Source organism: Megalopta genalis, chromosome 9 (genome assembly GCF_051020955.1).
Source record: "Megalopta genalis isolate 19385.01 chromosome 9, iyMegGena1_principal, whole genome shotgun sequence".
In the NCBI taxonomy this organism is placed as follows: Eukaryota; Metazoa; Arthropoda; class Insecta; order Hymenoptera; family Halictidae; genus Megalopta; species Megalopta genalis.
In genome coordinates this window covers 9,623,110-9,638,648 of record NC_135021.1, presented here as the reverse complement: position 1 = coordinate 9,638,648, position 15,539 = coordinate 9,623,110, and the positions used below count along the sequence as shown (strand labels likewise).

At 38.9% G+C, this 15,539-nt stretch overlaps 1 protein-coding gene across 1 annotated transcript; it reads right to left on the bottom strand.

The window, feature by feature from the left end:
- Positions 1–11,824: 11,824 nt before the first annotated feature.
- Positions 11,825–15,539, bottom strand: LOC143260031 (uncharacterized). Its single transcript, XM_076524564.1, has 2 exons — positions 13,604–15,539; positions 11,825–13,473 (listed from the first exon to the last, which is right to left on the bottom strand). The coding sequence occupies exons 1-2, from the start codon at positions 15,537–15,539 to the stop codon at positions 11,825–11,827; spliced, it is 3,585 nt and encodes a 1,194-aa protein (XP_076380679.1).

The window sequence follows — 15,539 nt, the reverse complement described above, 5'->3', positions numbered from 1 at the left end:
AAAAGCGAAGAAGAGAATGTGTCGAAAATGTTGCTTTTTACCTCCTGGATATTCCATTTCTAAGTCTCAAAAGTAACAAAAAATTAAATTACTCAGAAAGACGATTAGCACAGTTTTGTAGAGCAGAAAGAGCTCAATCGAATGAATATTATACACTATGTCAAACAGCAAAAGATCGTTATAAAATACAAGAAAATATAAAAACGCTACGAACTTATTCCCCAAACTAATAGAAGCGCGATCTGGAATCCGCGATACACTCATACACATGCAATTGTATTAGACTGAAAGCTTGAAATAAACTACCTTTTACCAGTCTATCAAGTTGTCTAATTCAATTATCCCATTTTCTGATTCGAAGCAGTAATTGGTAGAAACTCAAAGAGTTATACCTTTTCCGCTCAAAGTGTATCTTCATTTCTTCTTTATAAAAGTTACGAAGCACCCAAACTCTAATTTCTACCAACCTACCTCCTAGTGACGATCCTGTGATGAAAGAAGTATCGGCTAGTTCACGCAATTTCCTTTAAACCTAGTGGCGACCCGGAGGTGAAAGAAGCATCGACCAAATAACGCAACGAAAAACGAACGAAAAGAACGATACGATCGAAACGAACCAAAAACGAACGAAACGAACGAAAAACGAACGAAAGGAACGATACGAACGAAAAAAGAACGAAACGAACGAAAAACGAACGAAATGAAAGAAATATGAACGAAAAAAGAACGAAAAACGAACGAAACGAACGGAAAACGAACGGAACGGGCGGAACGACCGGAACGAAAGAAACGAACGATCGAAACGAACGAACGAAACGAACGAACGAACGAACGAACGAACGAACGAACGAACGAACGAACGAACGAACGAACGAACGAACGAAACGAACGAGACGAACGAGACGAACGAACGAGACGAACGAACGAAACGAACGAAAAACGAACGAAAAATGAACGAAAAACGAACGAAAGAAGAACGGAAAACGAACGAACGAACGAACGAAAAACGAGCGGAAAACGAACGAAAGACGAACGAAAAACGAACGAAACGAGCGGAAAACGAACGAAACGAACGAACGAACGAAACGAACGAAAGAAACGAAAAACGGACGCAAAACTAACGAAAAATGAACGAAACGATCGAAAAATGAACGCAAAACGAACGAAAAACGAACGAAAAAGGATCGAAAAACGATCAAAAGAAAACGAAAAACGAACGAAAAACGAACAAAAAACGATCGAAAAATAATCAACCAAACAAACATACAAACTAACATACAAACAATCAAACAAACAAACAAAGAATCCAATCAAACAAACAAACAATCAAACAAACTAACAAACAAGCAAACAAGCAAACAAACAAACAAACCAACCAATTAACCAAACAAACAAACTAACAAACAAACGAACAAACAAACAAACCAATCAAACAAACCAATGAAACTAACTAACTAACAAACTAACAAACAAACAAACAAACAAGTAAACAAACCAATCAAACAAACAAACAAACAAACAATCAAACCAATCAAACAAACAAACAGCAATGAATAGAATAAGTGCAACGAAAGACTTTGAGCTCAAAAGAGTAGGAGGGACAAAGCTAGTTTTAAAGGAAAGTACGAATGTATGGAATAGTATTCCAATTAAAACTTACGGTGAAATAAATCGAGCACTTGTATTTAAAATAGGAGTAACTGTTATCCCCAAAAATACAATATTAACAAGTAAAAGAAAGAAAAATATAAATAGCATACAAATTATAGAAGGGTCATTTCTCGCCAAATTACTAAATTACTTCAGACAATTTAAATAACATTATTCTGGTGGCTGTGAGCCTTGCCATTTATCTTTTCAGATTCCATTGCAGTAACATGGGTTACCTAGTGGTTCGTTTCATCGACCATCATAGCTGTCCATAGTAAATCATGGTCCCTTTACCTGTGACGAAGCACACCACAACATATGGCGCTTCACTGTAACTTTAATATGCATCTCATGATCCTATGAAACACATATTTTTGTAGAGAAAAGTCGTAGGAATGCTATAGTATTCTTTTTTATTTTTAAAACCAATTCTTCAATCAGCTGAAAATTTATTTAGAAAGATGGATCCTCCCCAAGAACAACGAAAAAAAGTTCATCTCGATGCGACCAATAAGCTGTGCAGTATAGTAAATGTTTTGAGATTATCGTATATGTCGCTTACGGGGAATATGTGAGAATAATGTATGTTTTTATTGAAATAAAATAACACATATCCTAATTAGGAAAACTGTATTAGATGTAATAACATATATCGTATGTCACAAAAGTATTCGAACTGTAAGTGTATTGGTTGTATTAATAACATTTCTAAACAACGGCGAAAGTAAACAAACATTGCTCAGATTACATACAGCTAGTCTAAGAGAAACAATGTTCAAAACTCGCGTCGTAATTCATTTAAAATCGAATTTTTGCAAAACAAATCGGGAAAGGTCAGAAACAAGGAACTCGGGACGAGAACTGATAGTAAAATAGTGAAATATAAACAATTGATTTTAATTGATCGATTTTCTCGCTATGCCGAAGCTGAGGTCCGACAGAGTCGGTGAACAGGTGTGCTGCATCTCAGGCTGCGGCTCCTTTGACTCGAATTCCCGGAAGACAACTCATAATACAATAATATAACATTTTTAATTATACATTTCAAAACTGAATTTTGTTTATCTTATTGCTGATAATTTTTTGATTAAAATAAGGCCAAATATGATGTAATTTCGATTACATTTATTTACTTAATACTTAATGTGTAACTCATTTTATTCTCTTATTACTGTGATTATATAAATAAAATACATTGTTATACATATTAATAATAACTGTACATTGAAAAGCTGCATTGATATTATGCACAAATAGATAAGTGCAAAATTATATTCGAAATTAAATTGTTTTGTTGCGTATCATTCTTGGAATCGTCTAGTATCGTGGCCTACGGTAATGGCTTTTCTCTATTTCCTAATAACAAATAATGTAAGAAAAATTAATTTGAAAATAATTCATATTTAAATTGGTTGCAAATTTTTACCATTGTATGAATACGTACTTACTAATTTAATTTTCCTTGCCCAAGAAAAATATCTTTATTCCTTGGAAGCTGGTGCTTTTTCACTATAAAATGTCAATCTCTCAAATATTACACGTAATTCATTGTTCCCAATTTCGTTATTGCTCCCTTCATAAATTACTTCTTGCGGTACTTCCTGAAGTTTTGCCGTTTCTTCTCTTATTTCTATGACTCCATCCTTTTTTCTGCTTCTTCACAGTTTAATAAAAATTGTGTAACATGTGCCGGGTTGCATTGTTCTCCTGTGATCACACTTGTCATACCTTGCCAATCAGGTTCAAGCTCTCTTGTTTTCGACTGAATGGAACTACTAGCAGGATTAATAATTTTATTCCACATGCATTTTTAATATCTCTTTGTGTAATTTCCGATCAGGTTTCGGATAAAATGTCAATGCAGTTTTTTATTGTGTAGTCGGCATAAAATTCATTTATTCCTCCATCATACGTTAAAACACGTTGCAGGAGTTTCTGACGGAAAACTCTTTTTGTTTTTTCCATGATCCCTTCTTGATACATCGATTGAAAAATACAAGATCTTCTATTGATCGGGAAATACATAATTTTAAAATAATCATTTACTTCTGGTGGAACATTATGGACTTTGTAATTATTTAACAATAAGATTACTTTCCCCGATATTTGTTTTTCCTCCTGATATTGTTTTACAAATGGTTTGAAATAGTTTTCAAACCAATCTAGAAAGAATGTTTTGTCTATCCACCCATTTGCCTGTGATTTAAATATTACAGGTAATGAAACTTCGTGCTTCAAAGCTCTTGGGTTTTTATATTTGTAAATTACAATAGGCATAAACTTATGTGTGCCTAACGTATTTGTACATAAACCAATTGTAATTCTATCTCTTTTAGCCTTATGTCCACTAAGATTTTTTTCTTCTGCTTCAGCTACTGTTCTCGTTGGAAAAGCCTTCCATTTAAGTCCACTTTCGTCCATTTTATAAACATTTTCCAAACTTATATTTTCATCCTCTATTATTTTTTTAAAATTAACTACGGAAGCATTTGCCTCATCCTGATCAGCAGTAGCTTCGTCCTTGTACTTCTTTCTGAAACGTATGCCATGACGTCTTTTGAATTTGATTAACCAGCCTCGACTAACATTAAATCGCGAACATGACAAATTTTCTTTTAATTCCGTTGCCTTTTGTAATATGAGATTATAGGTTATACGGTCACCAAGTGTCCTTTGTACGAACCATGCCATTAATTGTGTATCTATTTCATTATACAGGGTGTTCCACAATTATTTTAACAGCCGAAAATGAGGGGTAGCTGAGGTCATCATATTTGGCCAATGAGAGGTGACGGTGCGAGGGAGAGGGTCCGCGAGAGAGTCCGCAGCACGAGGCTTTGACAGAAGGTCGGGACGGACTCGAGCCGCGTTCGAAGTATTGAACAAGTCACAAGGCGAGAACTTTCCGGATTTTTTTTACTACATAACAGTGATATTTTTAAGAAAAACGCTGTTCACCTTTACTTTAGAACGTCTGAAGAATATTTACTAATTTTTCGGACCCGAGATAATATGAAGTTTAACCGTGACAGCCGTTTTAATTTTCTGGTGTGCATGACACCTCGTGTGTACCATATGAAATTTGTATGCAAGATGTGCAGTGAAGAGTAACAAAGTTCGTAAATGATATTTTAATTTAAATAATTCCAGGATAATTTCAGGAAACTACCTGAAAAGGCATCGGCCAGGATGCCAGTGTACATTACTCCAAATATATACATTACAATGCTAGAATAAAAATGATAACTTAATTTTTTTATTTCAAATTTTTTTATACATAAAAAATTTGTTTAATATATTAGTCAGGTTTTTCCAATTGAAGCGATACCAAACACGACGTGCTTTAAACAATACTTATTCAGTGTATGTAGCTAGTAACATATTTTATTTGCGAGAAAAAGCATTAGAAAAACCGATTCTTAACATATGAAATATTATAGGCAACATCAAAGAAGGTATGTTCGTCGTTCAAAGGAAAATATCAGTGGATTCATGCTATTCGGGCCTCGATTCGACTGCGATTCCGGGGAGCTTGTGACGATTCGACTACAATTCCATGCCGTGATTCGACGGGGATTCAATGGAACGAGCCTACGTGTTTGTTGGAGAGTGTGGAGGAACTGTACTTCTTCCATTAACCCTGAAATTTTAAGAGGTCGAGGAAGAAAGACACAGTTTAGATATGATTTTTCTCTATAACTACATATAGCATAATTCCGCGAAAACATGCGACAATAACCTATAGGAAATAGATAAAGAATCAGGTGAGGAGTCGTCCATGATCATCCGCGGTCCGCCGATGCGACGCTCGCTCATAGACCACGATACTAGACAATTCCAAGGATGATACGCAACAAAACAATTTAATGTAAAATATAATTTCACACTTATATCTAATTATGCACAGTGTAAATGCAGCTTTTAATGTACAATTATTATTGATAATATAAACATTATATAACAATGTTTTACTTTTACTTTTTAACCACAGCGATAATAGAATCAAGTGAATTACACATTATGTATTAAGTAAATAAATGATTCTTTCGAGCTATTCGATTATTTCGAGCTACTCGATTCTTTCGAGCCGCTCGTTTTACCGACTCGGTTTCATCGAGTGCCGGCTCGGTCCGAATTTCGAGCTGCTCAAATATTCGAGTATTCCGACAGCTTTACTTCAGAGCCCCTCAAACTGAGATAGAAAAGGCCATGAGATGCAATGCACGTATAGATCCTAGGTCTGTGTTAAATATTTGAAATATCGATCGCGCGCGCGGTAAGAATGTACGCGACACGGGAATGGTAATGGGAATTCTAAAGCCTCATATTTCTGGGTGATAAAATAATGCATTGGATGTCCAATCTACTCTTATACCTCGTCTATGCTAATAGTTCTAAACTTGTGGACTTGGTTATAATAAAGTATACACAATACTCGATTTTTATTAATAAGTCTCTAAGTTCGTGAACTGCCGATAACGTGGTGCTCTTTTTTTGATAAGTATCAGCTATTGGTCACGTTTATTTATTAGTTTAAGGATTTTGTCACTACAAGAAACAGCGCTATTTGCAGATAATACGAAGCAGATGATCCGTTCCGCTATGTGCAAAATCTCTTATATTAAATTTATAAGCGTACGTTGTTGTAACAAATACCTAGCAGTGAAGAAATGATTTTAATTTATCAATTTCAAAATATCGTTATTATTTTACCTAACACCGTGGATAGAGATTATAACATTCCTGCATACAAATGCAGCGAATTATCCAGATAGATTGATTTAGATTCGTAGAAAACGAAATTCCAAACAGTGAAAAGCGAGTGTGTATGTACATGAAATATTGTCAAATGCTTTATCACGTTTGCTACCAATGCCTGTATCAGGCAAATAATATATTTTTTATATAGGTCGGCACGGATTCGTGCGGCGTTTGAATTATTGAACAAGTCGCGGAAGTTCCAGAAGGTCCAGGAAGACCAGAAAGCCCAGAAGTTTATGTACACTGAGTATATATAATGTTAATGTGTTTTATTGCATGTTCATTGCATATAAATCATAAACATTTGGCACATTCCGTATCGTATTTATTACTATTACCTGGTAAATTCCGAGACAACGGTGACCCGACGTTGACTACGCGAGTATTAATACTGTTACGGCGACCTGTCCAAATCAAGTCGCTGTAATGTGAAACTGCCCTGTTGTGAACAACTCCTTAAAAAATAATGGAAGATAGGGGTTACCACGGAAGAGTGTTACCAACAGACAATCGAAGAGTCGAGATCGGACCGTCGAACGAGCAACATTTCAAATTGAAAGATCTGAAATGTAATTGTATTCAGTTGTATTATAGTTATATATTGTTATTATAGTTATATTCTTTATTGTAAATAAAATGCTACGACGCGAGAGGAATTGAGTGATCCGCAATTTATTTGTTCTGTAATTTATTTTCAAATAAAAATCCAATACTTAATTGTTAAACAAAATGAAGATTTATATCTTCTTATAGAGTTGATAGAATGACTACGATAAAGAAGAAATGAAGGGACTTATGGCTATTGTGTCTTGGCGTGGACAATTTTTATTTCGCTACAGTGCAGACTTTTATGTCTACAAAATTTAGTTTATTTCATTTTTGCTAGAAGAAATCTTGTTCGAACAACTTGTTCAATCTAATTACTAGAAAATAATCTTTGAATACAATTACCATAACGATTAAAAACGTACAACAATGATTTTTTTGAACAATTACATTGACTTAAACGTACATTTTTTCCGAACAAAAATGGATTATAGAAAAACCTTAACGTGCGAGATATTCAGAAGATGGGGATTCAAATTCATATACGAAACATACGGTTTGGCTTCAAAAACATGCGAAACAAATGATTTAGCTTCAAATACTTGCGATATAAATGATTTAGCTTCAACTGCATGCGAAACACATGATATAGCTTCAAATCACTGCGGTGTAGAAGGTTTAAAATCCATGCGAGACACATGATTTAGCTTCAAATTCATGCGTAACACATGGTTTAGCTTCAAGTACTTGTGATTTACATGATTTAGATTCAACTGGATGGGAAACAAACGAGTTAGCTTCAAATCAAGGACAAACACATGATTTAGATTCAAATTCATGCTAAGTAGAAAGCTTATCTCCAAATCCATGCGAAACAAAAGGTTTAGTTTCTAATACTTGTGATATACATGATTTAATTTCAACTGGATGTGAAACAAACGGGTTAGCTTCAAATCCAAGAGAACAAATGATTTAGATTCAAAACAATGCGAAGTAGAAGGCTTAGCTTCAAATCCATGCGAAACATATGATTTACCTTCAAATACGTGCGATATAAATGATTTAGCTACAAATCAATGCGAAGTAGACGGCTTATCTTCGAATGCATGCGAAACAAATGGTATAGCTACAAATTCTTGTGATGTACATGATTTAGCTTCAACTGCATGCGAATCAAACGAGTTAGCTTGTAATCCATGCGAAACAGATGGTTCAGATTCAGATACTTGTGATAAACATGATTTAGTTTCAACTGCATGCGAAATGAACGAGTTAGCTTCAAATCCTAGCGCAACACATGATTTAGCTTCGAATCAATGCGAAGTTGAAGGCTAAGCTTCAAATCCATGCGAAACCAATGATTTAGCTTCAAATACTTGTGATATATATGATTTAGCTTCAACTGCATGCGAAACAAACGAGTTAGCTACAAATCCAAGCGAAACACTTGACTTAGCTTCAAATCAATGCGATGTAGACGGTTTAGCTTGAAATCAATGCGAAACAAATGATTTAGCTTCAAAGACTTGTGATATACATGATTTACCTTCAACTGCATGCCAAACAAACGAGTTACCTTCATATCAATGCGAAACACATGATTTCGCTTCAAATCAATGCGAAGTAGAAGGCTTAGCTTCAAATCCATACGAAACGAATGATTTAGCCTCAAATGCATGCGATATAATTGATATAGCTTCAAATGCATGCGAAACAAACGAGTTAGCTTCAAATCCAAGCGAAACACATGATTTAGCTTCAAATAAATTCGAAGTAGTAACCTTAGCTTCAAATCCATGCGAATGAAATGGTTTAGCTTCAAATACTTGTGATAAACATGATTTAGATTCAAATCCATGCGAAACAAACGAGTTAGCTTCAAACCCAAGCGAAACACATGATTTAGCTTCAAATAAATGCGAAGTAGAAGGCTTAGTTTCAAATCCATGCGTAACACATGACTTAGCTTGAAATCAATGCGAAGTATAAGGCTTATATTCAAATCCATGCGAAACAAATGGTATAGCTTCAAAAACTTGTGATATACATGATTTAGCTTCACCTTCATGCTAAGTAGAAGGCTTATCTTCGAATCCATGCGAATTAAATGGTTTGTCTTCAAATACTTGTGATATACATGATTTAGCTTCAACTGCATGCGAAACAAATGAGTCGGCTTCAAATCCGTGCGAAACACATGATTTAGCTTCAAATTCATGCGTAACACATGGTTTAGCTTCATATTCTTGCGAAGCAGATGGTTTAGATTGAGATCCTTGTGATAAACATGATTTAGCTTCAAATCAATGCGAAGTAGAAGGCTTATTTTCAAATCCATGCGAAACAAATGGCTTAGCTTCAAATACTTGTGATATACATGATTTAGATTCAACTGCATGCGAAACAAACGATTTAGCTTCAAATCCATGCGAAACAAACGAGTTAGCTTCAAATCAAAGCGAAACACATGATTTAGCTTCAAATAAATGCGAAGTAGAAGCCTTAGATTCAAATCCATGCGATTGAAATGGTTTAGCTTCAAATACTTGTGATATATATGATTTAGATTCAACTGCATGCGAAACAAACGCGTTAGTTTCAAATCCATGCGAAGCACATGATTTAGCATCCAATTCATGCGATACACATGGTTTAGCTTCATTTTCTTGTGAAACAGATTGTTTAGATTCACATACTTGTGATAAACATGATTTAGCTTCTTCTGCATGCGAAACAAACGAGTTAGCTTCAAATCCAAGCGAAAGACACGATTTAGCTTCAAATAAATGCGAAGTAGAAGGCTTAGCTTCAAATCCATGCAAATCAAATTGTTTAGCTTCAACTAATTGTGATATACATGATTTAGCTTCATCTGCATGACAAACAAACGCGTTAGCTTCAAATCCATGCGAAACAAATGGTTCAGCGTCAAATACTTGTGATATACATGGTTTAGCTTCAACTGCATGCGAAACAAACGAGTTAGCTTCAAATCCATGCGAAACACATGATTTAGCTTCAAATCAATGCGAAGTATTAGGCTCAGCTTCAAATCCATGCGAAACGAATGGTTTAGCTTCAAATACTTGTAATATATATGATTTAGATTCAACTGCATGCGAAACAAACGAGTTAGCTTCAAATCAAAGGGAAAGACATGATTCAACTTCAAATCAATGCGAAGTAGAAAGCTTAGCTTCAAATCCATGCGAAGCGAATGATTGTGCTCCAAATACTTGCGAATATAAGTAATATAGCTTCAAATGCAAGTCAATCAAACGAGTTAGCTTCAAATTCATGCGAAACACATGATTTAGCTTCAAATCAATGCGAAGTAGAAGGCTTAGTTTCAAATTCATGCCAATCAAATGGTTTATCTGCAAATACTTGTGATATACATGATTTAGGTTCAACTGCATGCGAAACAAACGAGTTAGCTTCAAATCCAAGAGAATAAATGATTTAGCTTCAAAACAATGCGAAGTAGAAGGCTTAGCTTCAAATCCATGCGAAACATATGATTTACCTTCAAATCAATGCGATTTAGATTGTTTAGCTTGAAATCCATGAGAAACAAATTATTTAGCTTCAGATACTAGCGATATAAGTAATATAGATTCAACTGCTTGCGAAACAAACGAGTTAGCTTCAAATCCAAGCGAAACACTTGATTTAGGTTAAAATCAATGCGATGTAGATGGTTTAGCTTCAAATCCATGAGAAACAAATGAATGAGCTTCAGATACTTGCGATGTAAGTGATATTGCTTCAACTGGATGCGAAACAAAAGAGTTAGATTCAAATCCACACGAAACACATGATTAAGCTTCAAATGCATACGAAACACATTGTTGAGTTGCGTCGTGTGAGCACCTGATATCGTTATTCCGCGATATTAACTATCTATCGGGTTGTAAGGCCGATTACGCTGCGCGACGGAATAGGACGATATCGTTGTCCGTTTACTTAAAAATGAACAACTGTTTTACTTAATAGTTCGTGAATTGATAGACTGAATGAGACGTAGACTAGAGTGACGAGCGATGTTGAACGATATGAACGAGGTTACGCAGGAGTAAAAAATGACTGTCCGAGGTGGTCAAGAGTTCTCGTTTTTATATGTTTCTCGCCGAGAGAAAACTTGAAGATCATTGGTTGATCGCGAGGTGGAAAGGGACCTTAGGAGTCCCGGTCGTACCCAGTGTCACAGGTAGCAAGAAATCCCGGAAAAGGCGACCGAAGGGATGCGTGCTGGCGACCCTGTCATAAATTAAGGAAATGTTGCCGATGAAGTGTGCGTTATCCGAAATTGCAGAAATTACTTTATTGCCGGAAAGGAGACGGCTCGAAGGAATTAGAAATTTAGAAACTGCAGGCGAAGGCTCTACGAAATTGGAGGCCCAACGAACGTGACTTTTGTCAATTGCACGTCGTTCGTCGACGGACCGTCAATTTGCCACGCTGCACCGAAGGTTCCCCGTAAATAAACTGTTTTTTAGGGATTGAAGAAAGGTAGTCCGTCCCGGAGAAAGTCGGGCGGACACGGCTAGAAAATTCCGTTGCAAGACGGAACATGCTCCCCCCGTTGAGAGGGTACCGATCAATTACAAATCGCTGCCTACATCAGTTGGTAACGGTGCAAGTTGTCTGATGTTTCGTTTAATATTGCCTTGCACGGTTTGGATGATGACTGCTCGGATGATGCCGTCTGTACCAGGGTGGACTTCGAGAACCCGTCCGCATTGGTGGTGGGTTGTCCTCTTTAACGAGAACGAGTGTTCCCTTCTTGATGTCATGGCTGCCGTTGGTCCACTTGTGGCGAATGTTTAGCTCATTGAGGTATTCCTTATACCATCTCGCCCAAAAATCACGCTTGAGTTTCTGGAGATGTTGCCAGATGGAGAGTTTGTTCGATGGAGTGGTTTGTGAAGTCGACCTCCGGTAATGTGTTGAGTGCGCTGCCGATTAAGAAATGTCCTGGAGTCAGAGCACAAAGATCGTTCGGATCCGAAGACAATGGAGTGAGAGGCCTTGAGTTGAGAATTGCTTCGATTTCGATGATGAAGGTGTTGAGTTCTTTGAAAGTCAGCAATTCGTTGGCTATCACTCGTCTCATGTGGTGTTTGAACGACTTCACTGCCGCTTCCCATAAACCTCCGAAGTTTGGTGACCTTGGTGGAATGAAATGCCAGTTGATCCCTTCGTTGGTCAAGTAGGCATCCACTTTGCGTTGATGATCCTGTGAACTCAGCAGTTGATGAATTTCTTTGAGCTCTCTATTTGCTCCAACGAAATTCGTTCCGTTATCGGAATAGATGGCATGACATTTCCCTCGTCGAGCAGTGAATCGACGTAAGGCTGCCAGGAAGCCATCGGTGGTCATGTCGCTGACTAGCTCCAGGTGTACTGCCTTCACAGCGAGGCATACAAAGACAGCGACGTAGACCTTGATTCGGTTTCTGTTACGGAACTTCTTCTCCTTGACGAAGAAAGGACCGCAGTAGTCGACCCCGACGTTGTTGAATGGTCGATCTTCGTTGACGCGAGCTTTTGGCAGATCTCCCATCATGCATTCTGTGTTTGGTGGATTTGCACGGAAGCATTTGATACACTGGCGGATGACCTTCCTTGTTTGGTTTCTGCCATCGAGGGGCCAGTATCGTTGTCGGGTACTGTACAGCGTGGCTTGGACACCAGCGTGCATGCTGCGTAGATGTTCGTTTCGCAAAATGAGCGTTGTCAAATGGTGCGATTTGGGAAGCACGATCGGATGTTGTTGGGAATATGGGATGTCTGCATGCTTCAAACGTCCTCCCACTCGTATGACGCCGTCTCGATCGAGGAATGGGTCGAGCGTGTTGAGTTTGCTCTTGCGGTGAACCCTGCGACCTTGAGATAAATCTTGCATCTCTTCGGCGAAGCATTCTCGTTGTGTCAAACGGAGTATGGTTTTGTTGGCAGTGTTCAATTCCTCGGCTGACACAGGTCCCTTGAAGCGGTTGTCCGGTTTGAATCGGAGGCAGTATGCAACGATTCGTTGCAATTTGGTGATTGATGAATACCGCTGCAGTATCTCACACGAAGCTGCTGTCGTTGTGAGTAGACATGTTTTGCTTCTGATTTCCGGTAGCATGTCCAAGGAAGGGAGTTTGAGCTGAGGCCAGAAAGATTCGTCTTGCGATAGCCAACTTGGACCGTGTTTCCAAACGGAGTTTTGGATAAACTCAACGGGCAGTTGACCGCGTGATAAAGCATCGGCAGGATTGTCCTTAGACAGCACGTGTCTCCACATATTGCTCGATGTCTTCGTTTGGATATCGGAAACTCGATTCGCTACAAATGCTTTCAGCAAGTGTGGGGAAGAGTTGATCCAATGGAGGGTGATCGTTGAATCGGTCCAGAATATGGTTTGGTCAATTCTCACGTGAATTGAATTAAGAACGGTGGCATACAATTTGACCAATAATTGTGCGCCGCAGAGCTCGAGGCGTGGTAAGGTGATTGACTTGAGAGGAGCTACACGAGATTTTGCACACAACAATCTGAATTGAATTTGGCCGTTGGCATTGCTGGATCGCAGATAAATGCACGCTCCATAGCCAATCTCGCTGGCGTCGCAAAATCCATGGAGTTGAGTGGCTGCGACGTCCGACAGAAGAATTGGTCGTGGGAAGGCCATGTTGTTCAATAGATTGAGTTGTGAGTGAATGTATGTTGTGAGGAACGGATTCATCCCAATCCAATTTGATTTGCCACAATTTTTGCATGATCAGCTTGGCAGTGATGATAATTGGACCAAGTAATCCCAGTGGATCAAAAATTTTGGCAATGTTAGAGAGAATCGTCCTCTTGGTGACTCTCGTATCGACAGCGATCGGTGTCACTGAGTAGACTATGGAATCTTCGAGGGAATTCCATTCCACGCCGAGAGTCTTCAATGTTTTGTCATCGTGGGCTTCGAGCTTGACATTGACACTGCCTTCCGGAAGTCCTTGAAGGATGGTGGGACAGTTTGATGCCCATTGACGAATGTTAAGACCTGCGTGATGCAACAAGTCAATAACTTCGTCCCGGATGCTGATGGTCTCTTCTACGGTGGCTGCTCCGGTCAACAGGTCGTCAACGTACAAGTCGCGTCTCACGATGTGTCCCGCATACTTGAATCGATGTCCTTCGTCTTCGGCAAGTTGTTGAAGACATCGTGTGGCTAGAAATGGAGCCGGAGATAAACCGAAGGTGACGGTGTTGAGTCTGAAGGTTTTCACTTCGCCTCTTTGATTGGTCCAGATGACCCGTTGAAATTTCCTGTCTTCCTCGCGTAGAAGGAACTGCCGATACATTTTCTCGATATCTCCGGTAAGGACGTAATTGTGAAGTCGAAACCGAAGAATATGCGAGAAAAGATCCTCCTGAATGGTTGGTCCGACCATGAGAGTTTCATTGAGAGAAACCCCTGTGTCGGTTTTTGCCGAACCGTCGAAGACCACACGAAGTTTGGTAGTCATGCTGGTTTCCTTCACGACTGCATGATGAGGCAGGAAAAACCCATGGTTGTTGTTTGGATCAGTGTCTTCGGACATGTGACCGAGATCCAGGTACTCTTGTATGACTGCGGTATATTGATTTTTGAAGGCTGGATCTCGTTTGAATCGTCGTTGTAGTGAGTTGAAACGTTTGAGAACTCTGTTATGGGAATGTCCGAGACAAGCTGGATCCCTTTTGAATGGTAGTGCGACGATATATCGGCCGGTGTCATCCCGTTGCACGTTGCGCTGAAAATGCTCCTCGCAGGCCAGTTCTTCTGAGGAGAGATGACGCGTAGATGGTCCTTCTTCGATCTCCCAGAATCTCCTTACGTCGAACTCAAGTTGAGTGACGTGACAAGTCCGCTTGGGGGGTTTGTCTTGGTTCGCTGAAGACTGCACTCCCTTGTTGTTGGTTGGCTGCGTGGCATCGTTTGGCGAATCGTCTGCTTCTCTGCTCGTTGGAGATGCTGACTCGTCGGTGACTTGTGGAACTGCATTTCTTTTCTGCTGCGTGGATTTGATGGAGGAAGGCGTTGGTCGTTGTTGTTCTCGGCTTGTTGTAGAACTAACACTGCCACCAATCACCCACCCTAATTGGGTCTTTTGCAGAAAAAGCTCAGGTCCATTGCGAGGTGAAAGGTCGATTTGCCCGACGCTGAGCAGCGAAAGTGTTATGCCAGTCCCCAGTAGCATGTCGACTGGGGCTGGCTTGTGGAATTCTGGATCAGCAAGTTTAAGATTTGCTGGTATCTGGATAGAGCTCCGGTCGATGTGTTGTTGTGGCTCCTTCTCCGAGATGTGGGGGATAACGAGAAATTCCAGAGTTTTCTCGAATCCGCCGGACTTCGATCGGATCGTTGCCGTGAGCGAGGAAATACTCGACGTCGTTAGTTGGTTTAATATTGTAATGGACGTTGAGCATTTCTTCTTGCGTAGCTGGAGCCTTGACGCCAGCCGTTCCGTGATGAAGTTTGCAGTTGAACACGTGTCCAACAGCGTTCTGCATCTTGTTAACTGGTTGAGGTTGTCATAGATTTGTAGTATTGCGGTGGTCAT